This window comes from Mus pahari, chromosome 8 (genome assembly GCF_900095145.1).
Source record: "Mus pahari chromosome 8, PAHARI_EIJ_v1.1, whole genome shotgun sequence".
NCBI classification, from domain to species: domain Eukaryota; kingdom Metazoa; phylum Chordata; class Mammalia; order Rodentia; family Muridae; genus Mus; species Mus pahari.
The window spans coordinates 18872083-18885310 of NC_034597.1; the positions used below are offsets into that span (position 1 = coordinate 18872083).

At 40.6% G+C, this 13228-nt stretch overlaps 1 protein-coding gene across 2 annotated transcripts in view; it reads right to left on the bottom strand.

Annotated features, from left to right (window-relative positions):
* Positions 1-13228, bottom strand: part of Ccdc66 (coiled-coil domain containing 66) — a 28350-nt gene that overhangs the window by 1356 nt on the left and 13766 nt on the right. For both annotated transcript variants that reach the window (XM_029541763.1, XM_021202838.2), the window contains 10 exons: positions 10530-10661; positions 9715-9965; positions 9454-9538; positions 8244-8405; positions 7132-7276; positions 6483-6611; positions 2888-3381; positions 1504-1544; positions 483-736; positions 227-351 (listed from right to left, as the gene is read on the bottom strand). In XM_029541763.1, the coding sequence (XP_029397623.1) occupies positions 227-351; positions 483-736; positions 1504-1544; positions 2888-3381; positions 6483-6611; positions 7132-7276; positions 8244-8405; positions 9454-9538; positions 9715-9965; positions 10530-10661 (1818 nt within the window). The remainder of the gene's footprint in view (positions 1-226; positions 352-482; positions 737-1503; positions 1545-2887; positions 3382-6482; positions 6612-7131; positions 7277-8243; positions 8406-9453; positions 9539-9714; positions 9966-10529; positions 10662-13228) is intronic.

The following is a 13228-nucleotide window of genomic DNA, read 5'->3' on the forward strand; positions in this document are numbered from 1 at the left end:
CTACTGTACGTAGCCTGGACTAGGATCCCCCTGCTTCCCAAATGTTGATTATGCCGGTGAAAATGGTAATTTGAGAACAAATGCAAGGAAAAAGGTTTTCTTGATTTTTGCTCAAGGTTAATATATAGGAATTGAAAACATAACAGTTATAAAGTGGGGTGCAAACACTGCCACCATATAAAGAGAACAAACATCTAAAAACAGTTACTTGGTGAAGAGCGCATACCTGTCTTAGTTCTGAAAGCCCCTTAAGGATAGCTTGCTGTCGGTCCCTGTTTTTCACTAATTTAGGATTAAGAAGTGGATCCCTGATATGGTCAGAGACAAATAGCTCTTGTTCTCGGGCACAATCTGAAGGACAGATAAATTTTACAATAGTCAAATAAATTACTTAGGACTTAGTTAAAGCATAGACTAATAATTTAGGGTTGGGAGGTCATTCAGGCTCGTTTGCTTGCTTATTAGAATGCTACTTAACTTACCATGAGATTTTTGGTATTGGTTGTCCTGGGTTGAAGGCCTAGACAAAGGTGCATCTGGATCAAGATAATAGATCTCATTTGTTCGAACGTAGGGAATAAAATGGGATGGCTCAGACATCTCATCTGATAATTTAGTATGACCATCTCCTAAAGTCAGAGTCTCCTTTTCATAGTTACTGTTTTTTAGTGGTAAGTGTAATACATTACTTTGAGTTTGTTGAGTTCTGCTTTTTACTGCTGGTGATGTTTGAAACCTATGAAACAAACAAACAAACAAATTTTAATAAGAAATTCTATGGAGTCATATATGGTTGAGCCACCATGTGGGTATGGGCAACTGACTCAGGTCCTCTGGAAGAGCAACCAGTGCTCTTATCTACTGAGCCATCTTTCTGGCCTCTAGAAACCGCATCTTTCAAACATATCTGATGACATTGCAGTCCATTCAAGATGTGCATGGTCCTTAAGGGATACTATATATAGCGGTCTATAACTTTTCATAAAGCAGGACAATAGAATGCAGTGTTGTGTGTATACACACATACAGACAGACACACTCCAGTGGGGGCGGGGGAGTTAGATTCCAAGAGTCATCAATGTTGGGTGGGTTCAACCACATTTTTCTTTATATGATTTATCATAAAGTGATGCCTGTGCTATATGAACTAAAGTTGCTGTTCGAGACAAGTCTCAAACTAAATGCACAAAGATAAAGAATAAAAATATTTGACTAGTCTAAACTTCCCACCCAATTAACTGGATTTTTTTTTTAAAACCGTTTTCACCAATCTATTTCCCTATCTGATTTATCCAGGCTCCTATTCTACTGTTAACAGAAAATGCGAACCTGTTCAGGCTCAGTCCAGCTAAAACCTACTTTGTAGTAACCTTTACCCAATAAGTGAAAGCCATACCTCTTTCCTATTACTGCCTTCATCTGCATATGGACCTGTCATCCAGATTTTGAGTGGATATTCTGTATCCCACAAAGCAGCACTAAGTAAATAAGTAATATACATACCTTTCTTTACTAACTGAAGGAGTTTTCAGAGGTTCTTCTACCTTAAAGATGGATAGTACAAGCAAAGACGGAGTAAGTAACATTTTCACAGTCCCCAGATACTTCTAAAACATTATTTCTGTGTGAGCATGCATATGTACAGTGTGTCTATGTAAATCAGACAACTCAGAGGAGCTGTTTCTGTCCTAGTGACTCAGGTCATCAAGCTCTGTGGCAGGCACCTTCATTGGCATCTCACCAACTTCTCAGACATACTCAAATCTAAGTAAGAGATGCTGTATGAGATAAAGTATTGTCCCAGGGCTAGGCCAGGAAACTCTTTCTAATAATATGAGTTTTATTTTAATAAAATAACAGTATTTTCATTAATGCACAAAACTTCGTACAGTTAACTTTAAGGAAGGCATTCAAAAACTCTTGGCCAGCCCAAAACTACACTGGAGTGATCCACTAGGACGACCATTCTGGAGCTTTGCTTAGGCTTTTTTGTTTTCCTAGACAGGGTCTCTAGAACTTACTCTGTAGACCAGGCTGGCTTCAAACTCCCTAGTTGCAGTTGCCTCCCGACTGCTGGGATTAAAGACCCCCCCCCCCCCCCCCCAACACCTAGCTCTGTTTTAGGGTTTTATACTTTGACCACCACATTTTTTGTTTTTTGTTTTTTATTTATCCACTCCTCCCCCAGCCCCTGCAAGAACAAAAACAACAACAAAAAAACCCACAAAGCTTTAATCGTCATTGAGGATTCATGTATCCTGCCTACATTTAATCCTTGTTACCTATTTCTTGATCTCCTTTCTAAATTTTATACTATACTTCCATATTTACATGTTGTAAGCTAGGATACATCCTCATATGAGTGAGAATCCCATCTTTTGTTGTTTTTTTGTTTTGTTTTTTCCCCTTTTCTGAGTTGGGGTTAGTTACCTCGACATACTTTCCAGATCCACCAATTTCCCTACCAATTTGATGATTTTGTTTTTGTTGTTGTTTGTTTTTCTTGTTTGTCTGAAACAGGGTTGATTTCATTTTTCTTTATATCTAAGTATTTCATTTTATATATGTATGATATTTTTATATGCACTTTAGTAAAGAAAGCACTTATCTGCATAAAGATGTATATATATATATGTGTGTGTATATATATATATATATATATATATATATATATATATATAATTTATATTTGCTTTTGGGGCTACATAGTTTCTGATGCAGCTAGCTAAAGCACAGACTATACAGCATACACAGCTCATACAACGAGCATGGCTGTCTTCCTCTGACATAATTCTCTATAACCTACTTTAGATGAACCATGGACTCTGAAAACATGGGTTTCAGTAACTACTCTGAATTCAGAAACATTGAAATAAAATAATCTTACCTTTTTGGTAAGATGCAACCTGCTCTCTGACTCAGTTTCTCGATGAGATGAAGCAAGAACTTCTGGTGAAATGCCTCTATTTTGGGAGAGATTCTCGGGATTGTTTCTCTCCACTAAGTGAAGCAGCTCCATCTGCCTTCGTACCTTTTTTTCTTCTTTCTCCTTCTGGAGATGTACAGGGTACTTAGCTGATGCAGGAATGTACCTTTTGAGAGGTTTATTTATATTCCAAGCAGGCTTCTTAGGACATTTCTTTATGAGTTTTGTTTGTTTCTCTGTTCTTCTGTACTGATTACACTGGCCATTATGCCAGCTGTTTTCTTTGTCTAAATCAGTGCCTTTATCCATACTTAGTTCTTGTTTCTCTTTTCTAATGTCAATCTGTCCACTGAATTCTGCAGAAATCTCTGGAGAAGAAAAGTTTCTAATGTCCCTCTCTGTTACCAATCCACAGGGTGGTAGTGCATCATTGAAAATTCCTAAATTTACGTCATCTAAATAAAAATTACAAATTATTAATTTTAAAAACATATGGTAAAATACACAATTTCTAATCACTTTTCTCAGTTATTTAATGACTCACAGTAGCATCTATTTCTTTGGGGTGGTGAGGCATGCCACATCATGCACAGGGGAGTCAAAGGACAACTTACAAAGGTTGGTTCCTTCTGCCATATGGGAACCAAGGATGGAACTCAGGTCCCTGGCCTTGGTGGCAGTCATGTTTTCCTGCTGTGCTATCCTTCCATCCCTAAGAACTTAATCTTCAATGAAGCTATACCATTAAAGAACTGCTAATATCCCCTTCAAAAGAAGTTCAAAACCACTATTCTACTTTGATGTTCTAGAAATGACTACTCCAAGTACCCCATATAAACAACAGCCCAGTGCTACACACCCAGCAATTAGGAAGCAGAAGCAAGAAGATTAAAAGATGTTCAATGCCAGCCTGCTCTACAAAGTTCCAGGAAGCAAGTTCCAGTGAAGGCCAGACACCCTATCAAAAATTGGAAAATTTTAAAAGTGATAGACTGGCTTATTTAACTAGCCTAAAGTTCTCAAAGTTTATAACCATGTCAGATACATGTCAGAATTCCCTTATGTCAATTCCACTATATAAGGTATGCCTAATTTTGTTCATCTTTATAGACATAAGCTAGAAGTAACCTAAGTAATGCTGTTGTGAATCCAAGTTTCTATTATTTCAGGAAGATCTGGATTTTTGGGTTTTATTTTAGATTTAAGTTTTTTGAGCCACTGTAAAAACTGTTTTCTCCATTTTACATTACCATTGATAGAGCGTTTTTAAGAGTTCATTTCAATGGCACCACAAATATCACAATGCCCTATCACACTTACACTTACCTCTATATGCAAACTGGCTAAGTTGGTGTACTAAACTAAAATCTCAAGTAACTGGCAGAAAATAGTGATGTGTTTATGGCTGTTTACTCCAGGAGAGAGGTTCTTGAGCCTCAAGAGATATTAATAAACAATAATAATAATAATAATAATACCACCACCCATGTCTGAAAAAAAAATCTTGGGGGATTCTTGAGGGACCCTTCCTTCTCAGCAAGGAACACCTGCTGGAGGAGGAGTTACAGACTTGCAGAGAGCCTGACTGTGGACCTGGGCAGAGTTGCAGTTTCAGGGTGGACAGCAGTTTTGGGGGTGGGATCTTTAGTAATGCAGCTGCTTTTGAGTTATCCCTAACATTCTACAGTAATTCCTGGCCCATAATCCTGTTAGTAACCCCAATAAAAATCACATTAGTTCACAAATAGAACATCAGTGCAATTGTAACTCTGGTCTCTTGGGCTTCCTTTTTGTGTGGGATATGTTGCATCTCCTAGGAAAAGTCTGAGTACCATGTGGATATTCTGAGTTTGAACATCTCTTAACTCCAGAGTAGCTTGGACAATGTGATCTTTTGACTTAATATTAAAAGTTAGTATAGGATCATTAGGAGCCATAAATAAATACTTAGCAGGAAGGCCACCTGGTAACTAGTTTTAAAAGGGAAAAGGTAAAATGACTTCACAGAACTGAGAAAATGAAACAAAAAGGGTTTCAGTAAGATTCCTCTGGGGAACTTGCCTCAAAAATCTCTTAAACCCAGGGGCTGAGCTGGCTCAGCAGTTAATAGCAATATTGCCTCTGAAGTCTGGTTCCCAGTACCTATCTAACTCTAGCTCCAGGAAATGACACCCTCTTCTGGTCTCCATGCCCTGCACTCACTTATACAGCCCACACACCCCTACACATATAAACTGAAATAAAAATACTTTTAAAAATGATTCAGTATCCAGTATGAATGCTGCCTTTTTTAAAATTGAAAACCAGCACATGAAAGCATGTGCACTATCAGTCACTGGGGTGATGCAGATCAGAATCTAGGTGTTGCAAGGCCATGGGAAGGTAAGAATACCTCTACACCACTAGTGAGACAGGTGCTCTAGGTGACGGCTCAGCAGCTCCCCAAATGCTTAATGCACCTATCTCGTAACTTGGAAATTCCAACTCCTCTCTCCTAAGAGAACGGAAAACTTATATAACTATTCATAGTGGCACTATTTACAATAGTCCTAAGTATAAATAACTGAAATATTCATAGAGTCATAGGCACAATCAAGTATAACACACATTGGAGTCTGAACAGTCAATGGAATTGCATCACAATAACATCTACAACATGGATAAACCCATATATCATGCTGAAAGTCAGTGTTAGCCAGACACAAAAGAGGCCATTATAGCATAATTCCAATAATGAAAAGTACAAAACACGTAAATATTCTAAGACAAAATGAACCGGAGAGACTGAAGAGAGTAAAACTCTGTGAATTACTCATCTCTGAGTACTACTCATCTCTTGAGTACTATGCTCAGTTCCAACACCACACACACAAAACTGGAATGAAATTAGCATGGCCTCTGTGCAAGGATAACAGGCAACTTGGCTAAGTGTTTTTAAAAGAACATAGGAAATAAATTTGAATAGCCGAAAAGGTCCTAAGACTGTGACACTAACTACACAGGTATGAGCATGTTAAAGAACCCAAAACTGCTGGCATGGTGGTATACACCTTTAGTTGTAGAACTTGGAAGGCAGAGGCAGGGAAATTTCCAGGAGTCCCAGACCAGTCTGGTCTATACAGTGAGCTCCTTTGCACCAAATAGTGTCTTTTAAATAGGTAAGATGTGGTGTGGACATTTGACTTACTGGTAGAATGCTTGCCTAGAATGTGTAAGGTCCTAATTCCCTAAACTAAAAAAAGATGGGAGAGAACTTTTGTTTATGTGAGTTAGATCCCCTTTATTTTGTTAAATTTCTGAGCTCGAGACAAAGTAGCTCAGGGTGGTAAAGCACTTGCCTAGCATGCTCTCCATCTTGGGTTCAGTCCCCTAGTACCACATAAAAGGGCCATGGTGCTGCATGCCTTTAATTCCAGTGTTCAGCAGGGAGAGGCAGGAAAAGTAGTTCTAGGTCACCCTTGGCTACAAGAATCCTTCTCACAAAGACAAAATAAAAACCCATCAGATGTTTTCATTTTAAGCGTGAACCAGAACTTAGAACACTTCACATGAGTACCTGTCTGCACGCCCGTGTCCTTCTTGGGAGAGGCTGTTGAGGTGGTGGCTGCACGCATTTCATCAGCAGCCTCCTCATGGTGACTGTGGGAACTGAAGATGGTAGTGGATGCCTTATAATCCACTTGTGCTGTGTCAAATAGCAATGAGAAACAGACTTGAAAATGACATCTAAAGAGTACCAACAAACTCATGTGGGGGCTAAGGACAGAGTGGAGTGACAGTGTGCCTAGTACACAAGGCCCTGGGTTCAAGCCCTTGCACTGAAAGATGAAAGTAAGCTCGACTTTTTGACTTAATCACCATAAACTGTAGTAAAAATTTTTGAAAGGTGAGACTTAAGAGTGTAGCCTAAATCTATTACGAAAGTTACCTGTATTCTTAGAACTTGCTGAATTTAAAAATCTAAGAATGCATATTTAAGTATATATGTTACCTATTTCAGGATGACTAAAAATTTCTACAGAAAAGATACTGCAAAGTGTAATGTTTTAGGACAGCTTTCTAGATTATTAAGGATGGCTTAGGAGAAAAGACTCAATTCCTTTAAAAAATACTTAGTTAATGTGTGTTTTTAAGGAATTAAAATAGACAAGTATTTAAAACTACATTTTTAAAATCAAAAACTTAAGTTCTGATTAGTCCCTTACCACCAAGATTTTGAATCAGCCTGGATGTATCATGTCCCTTCTGAGCCAGTTCTCTGATCCTCTGCTCCTGTTTGAGCCTCTGTGCCAACTCCTGAGCTCGCTGCATTGTGTGGAATAGCTCGTTTGTCTTTAGAGTCATGATTTCCTATCAAGAGCGACAAACACAGGAAAACAATTACCAAGTGCATTCAATGATTTGGTACAATTGCTCATGCTCTCCCTACATATTAGACGCTGGTTTAGATACAGTCAACAGGGCAAAGTTCAGGCCTTTTAGAGATTACAGTTCTAACATGCTTTTATTGTTCTTGCTATTAGTCATGACTGTGTATACCAGGCTATCCTTGAACTCCCAAATGCTGGGATTACAGGTGGGATTATCACTACCACCATGCCTAGCAGTCTCGGCCTACTCAATGAAACTGAAGCTGTACGTCCCCTAGCCATGTCCCATTTTTGAAACGTTACAAGTGAAAACTGGCAAGGAAGTGCAGACTTTGTGTTTTTAGACCTGACAACTGAATTATCACTGGTTGATCTGCAGTTTCTTAGGTCAGCTCAGACATAGCCCCTGGACCACCCTACCTACCCTGTCTGAATCAGTAATGGGGGGTTTTGCTACACAGTGAGACAACTCTTCGAAAAGGCTATTACTGAGCCCAAAGAGGCCCCTAACACAGCGAAGTGTTTCATCACAATCTCAGCCAGTCATTACTCCTTTTAATATCTAGAATCATTATTACTTTAGGTTTATTTAGGGGTATGAGGAGGTGGTAATGGCATTACAGTGTGTATACGGAGGTCAGGTGTCAACTTTCAGAGTCCTCTCCTGGCACATGGGTTCCAGGTACTGGTGGCCAAGAGCCCTTATCTGTTGAGCCATGCTGGCAGGCCTAATAGCTAGAATGATTAGGTTCTATGTATCCAGATCACAGATTCAGTGCTGCATTCACCCTGACTGCCTCCCCTTCACAGGCCAGTCACGCAGCATCTGCCATCTGGCCTTCGCCAAGCAGCCCTTTCCTTACTCGGCTGTAATGTCTCTATATGCAGCCCACAATTCAGAATACAGACCTCGGCCTCTTCATTTCTTCCATGCTACAAGAACCTACTTCTTTCTGTTTCTGCTTCAGCATGTCCTCTTCATACTGCCTCTGCATCTCCTCCCGTTCCCTTGCCAAGCGCAGCTCCAGTTCTTGCTCCTCCTTCTTTCTTTGTTCTTCCTCTAGCCGCTTCTTCCTGCGGTTCTCCTCTACCTGAGCCATGATTGCTTTCTAGTCATAAATAATTACAAGTTACTGTCACAAGTAAAAATGCATGCAGCACTAGCTTTGGTGATGAGAACATAATTTATCAGTTATACACCGAGTAGCGTGGGGAGAGAATTGTGCTTACTGAGCCTGGGTAACACAGAGAGTCAACTAAAGCAATCGCCTCCGCACTCAGCACTCTGCCTGATAGAAGCTCTCAGCTTTTCACTGAGCTCAAGAAAATTAACTAGCCCAGCTTACTCGTATAAAATGTTTAAGATGAATTACTGAACAGGGGCTACAGCCGAGTTTCATCTGTGCTGGGCACGGTGTTGCGTGCTGAGTGCCTATCTGGGTTGGATACTTGCTGAATGAGGCCCCTGCCACTTAGAAGACGTAGGTAAGAAGACAATTGAGCTATATCAGAGCAACATGGTGAAAACTCGCCCCCCCCCACACACACACATTTCAGAGAAAGAATCATCAAAAAGTCACTCAGCATTAAGTCCCTCTAATGTCAGCCTGAAAGGAGTTTTATCTTAGCCTTATATTACGACTAGACTGCATAGTCAGAAGTCTACTTTGATTTTTTTTAATGTTTTCTTTCACAGACCTTAAAAAACCTCAGAGGAAGTAGCCAATATTTAATGATAGTACAGTCACATATACCACATACTCATTTAAAGGCTCCACTGAAAGGCAGACAGCATGGTAATAATACTGTCTGGTCCTCAGCCCTAACTTAATTCTGATATGACCCAGCTGTGTCAAGAGACTAGATTTACAGCCTGATATAACGACCCAAGCTGGAAATATATATCAGGATTTCTAGCTGGGTGTAGTGGTATATGCGTGTAATCCCAGGATTTGAGAAGTGGTGACAGGAAAATCAAGAACATAGCAAGTTCAAGATCAGCCTACGACATTAAAACTTGTCTCAGGAAAAAAAAATTAAATTTTCATTTACCTAGGTGTATGCTGGCCATGATCATGACTTCCTAAGGCAGAGAACACTGTTTTACAATGTGAAGCACACTATGGAAATGACACCAAATGTTTTACATCATAGTACCTGATGTTCTAATTGTTTTTGTCGGCGTCGTTCCCGCTCCTCAATCTGTGCTGGATCCAAGAGTGCAGTCATAGAACGGAGAAAGCTGAGAAGAAGCATCCACAGTTACTCAAAACGAGCAAGGTTGACCAGTTTTTGCTTAAACTACATCTGCTAAACATTTCTATTTCAAAGACTGCCAAACTGAAACTAACTGGACACAGTGACCGTTCTATTCAGATGCACATTCTTAAAGGAATCAACACTGAAAAATCAACTTACTTTGTTTTCGGACCGTGTGATACAGCCATCTCCATAACTGGTCTGGCTCTTTGTTCTTTCTCTGAAGGCTCCACCAAGAGTCCAGGTGGAGGTGTGTAAACACCATTGACATCAGCCAGTTCCTGAGTGTCCGGAGACACACAAATCGACTCCAGGTGTTGGTGTGTTAACTGAGAGGACAGTCGGGACTGGGTACCAGGATGACTCTTTAATGAATCAAAATGCATTGCCCATCTGTCATGTTCCTCACCCTAACAGTGACAAATAGGAAATGCTGAGAACTTTGAACTATTCCCATACAGAATTATAAACAAGAAACACAGTCTGGAAGTCACCACTGATGAGCTGGAGATGCAGTGAGTAAGTGCCCCAGCTGAGCTTTGAGGAAGAGATGGGGGGGGGGCAGTTCCCAGCACCCACCCACATGGCAGCCAGCCATCGCCTATTACCCTAGCTCTAAGGGATCCGCACCCTGTTCTGGCCTCTGTGGGCACTGTATGCATGTGGTGTAGACGTACATGCAGGCAAAACACTCAGACAAAAAGAGGGGATAAAAATCTCAATATTTTAAAAGAAATTCAGTAGTATATGCATCATAAAAACTAACAAAATTGTTTATTGTTTGATTTCTTATATAATTAGAGAACTGCCTTAGAAAATGGTTTTTAAATGCATTTCTAAAGTTTTAAAAGTATATAAACCACAAAGTGCATTCAGAGAAAACAATTTCCTAAAGACAAATGTATAACTTGCCAAATAATTTCAGAGTCTAAGTTCGTGTGAGTAAAGACTTGGAATTTTAGGTACCGAGTTACCTTTGAATATATCATTCTTTCCTCTGCTTTTCTTTGCTGGTCATCTTCAACTTGTTTATTTAATTCTTCAATCCATTTTTTCTGCTGCTCCTGTTTAACGGCGCTGCAAGGGGACTCCAGCAGTCCTGCTTCCTAAATAAGTCAGTAACCGGGTGAAGTGAGGCCTCCACACTATAAACCTTACCAAGGTACTCACACAGATCTAACCCAGGAAGGTGGATCTCCCTAGGAGAAGCAAAGACTCTGACCACACTACTAAGGAAACGAGCTCTGACCCTTAGAATTGTGTCTTAAAAACACACTGTAGCTGGTGTAAGGTGCCTCAGTACCCAAAAAAGGAAATGTTTTCTTTGATTCCTCATTTAAAGCAGTCCTTAAAAATATAATTTGGGAACAGACTATTCTGGTGACTGCATAGATATTCCAAGAATAAAAACAGCAAACCAAGTCAGATCACAGCCAACTTCACAGGTAGTCGCTACCCAGTGTTGCTTCCAATAGCCGGGGAATGGCCTTGGAAGGGCAGAGAGTGAAATGTGCTCCATATATACAATACAATAAAATAAAATACTATGCAGCTGTAAAGAAGACTGGAAGTCATGAAATGTGCAGGGAAATGGATGTGAGGTAACCCAGACACAGAAGGACACATGCTGAACGTTCTCTCTCACTGAGGTTCCCAACTCCAAATCTTTAGATGTGAATATATAACCTAGCGCAGCTGTCCTCCACTTGTGAGTTGTGAGCCCCACAGGGGTCACATGTCAAATACTGTGCATATCAGATATTTACATTATGATTCACAACACTAGAAAAATTTTAGTCAGGAAGTAGCAACAAAGTAATTTTGTGGTCGGGGTCACCACAACCTGAGGAACTGCATTAAAGGGTTGCAGTGTGAGGAGAGTTGCGAACTGCTGACCTGTAGAATTGAGGGACGTGAACAGGACTGTGGGGTGGGGTGAGGGCTACCGAGAGGAATGGCAGGTAATACAGGAAAATGGGAAAGGGCTTCAACTGGGGAGGAAGGGGGAAACAGTACAGATGGTGGGAAAAGGGGAATTATTATTTAATAAATATTACAAGTATTATTTTTATCTAAAATTATATCTAAGTATGTATATACAACTATATATAGTTTGAATGAAGTTTCAACACTTGGGGTCATAGTACCCTCATTAAGAACCTTAGATTATCTAACAAAACCCCTAATACCAACATGAGAAACCTTTCAAGTTGCTAGTCAAGAGAGCCCAAGAGACTCCCAAAACAATATAGGGTTGGTTGTGTCCCAGAAGTCGAGGGTTAAGTCCATTTTGCTGAAGGCATTATACTCTTGGAGGATGTGAGCTGGCACTGACCTGAAAGCATCCTCCTGGAAGACTAGCTTTTATAATTCAGAGGGCAATATGTGAGCATGTGAGCTCAGTCCCCACACTCACTGAACTGAGAGCTCCAGGTCTAAGTGAGAACTCTGCCTCAACAAAGAAGGTGAAGAATGATCGAGGGAGACACCCAAAGTCACTCTCAGGCTTCCACACGTGTGTGTGTGTGGGGGGGGGGGGAGTTGAAAAGCCAAAAACAAAAACAAAAAAACAACAAAAACCCAAACAAATAAACTATTAATTGGCAGTTAAGAAGAAAAGGCTCAGAATCATTTCTTTGAAGCAAATAATTTATACAGAAATCAGGGACTAATGGATTTAAACATCCAAAGTACTAATACTTAGGACTCAACATCTAATGACTGACTAGCTCCAAGTAGTGGTCATCCCTCCAGCCTGGAAGGCCATCATCACCTGACAAGGAACCTGTGACAGAATATCTGAAGAAACAGCATGAGAGGGGCAGGGACAAAGGCAGGGAGGGAAGGAAAGACAAAGCATGTCTTCATCTAAAATTAAGCACCAATAAAGACACCAAGTCCCACAAACACCACCTATAGGATCTAAAGGATGCTGGGATGTAAACATCTATATCTGATAAGACTGTGATAGGTGTCAAGAGTCAGCGGTGGATTCTGTGCTAGTTAAAACCCTAACTGTACTAGGAAGGAATACACTGACTCATGCCCCTCTTTTTGACTATCAGATTATTCAAATATTGGGCCCCCCAAAATGAATCCTCTGCTGGAGGAGGAGGTCGAGGCCCAGGGGCAGCCAGAGGAGGAACCTGTTCCTAGAGAAATGCCTGGTAGACAACTCTGCAGACTGACACCGTGGTGGAGGCCAGCCTGGCTGGATGCCTAGTTACGTACACCTCACCTTAATCCGCACTTTTCTATCAAGACCCTCCAGATGGATCTGGGGACATGCTGGATCTCTCTGTCCCTCTTCCCAATGTGACACCACTGAGTGAGTCTTCTTTTCTGCTTTTCAGTATTACTCTGGCTCTTTTAATGAGCTTTCTGAGAACAGCTGGCCAAACCTGCTTTGTTGGGTAGAGGCTGTGACTCTTGAGTCCACTAACGATAGAGCTGGACAGACAGCCCAGCAAGAGGCATCTTCGACTAAACCTGAAGACCTGAGCTTAGTGCCCAGGATCCACACGGTGGATGGAGAGAACCAACACCCGGAAGTTCTCTGAAACCTCCCACTCACAGTGGCATACACATGCCCACATACACTTAACACACACCAATAAATGATAAATGTGGAAATACCACTCTTTTTACAGCAAAGCCACTTTTTTTTTTTTTT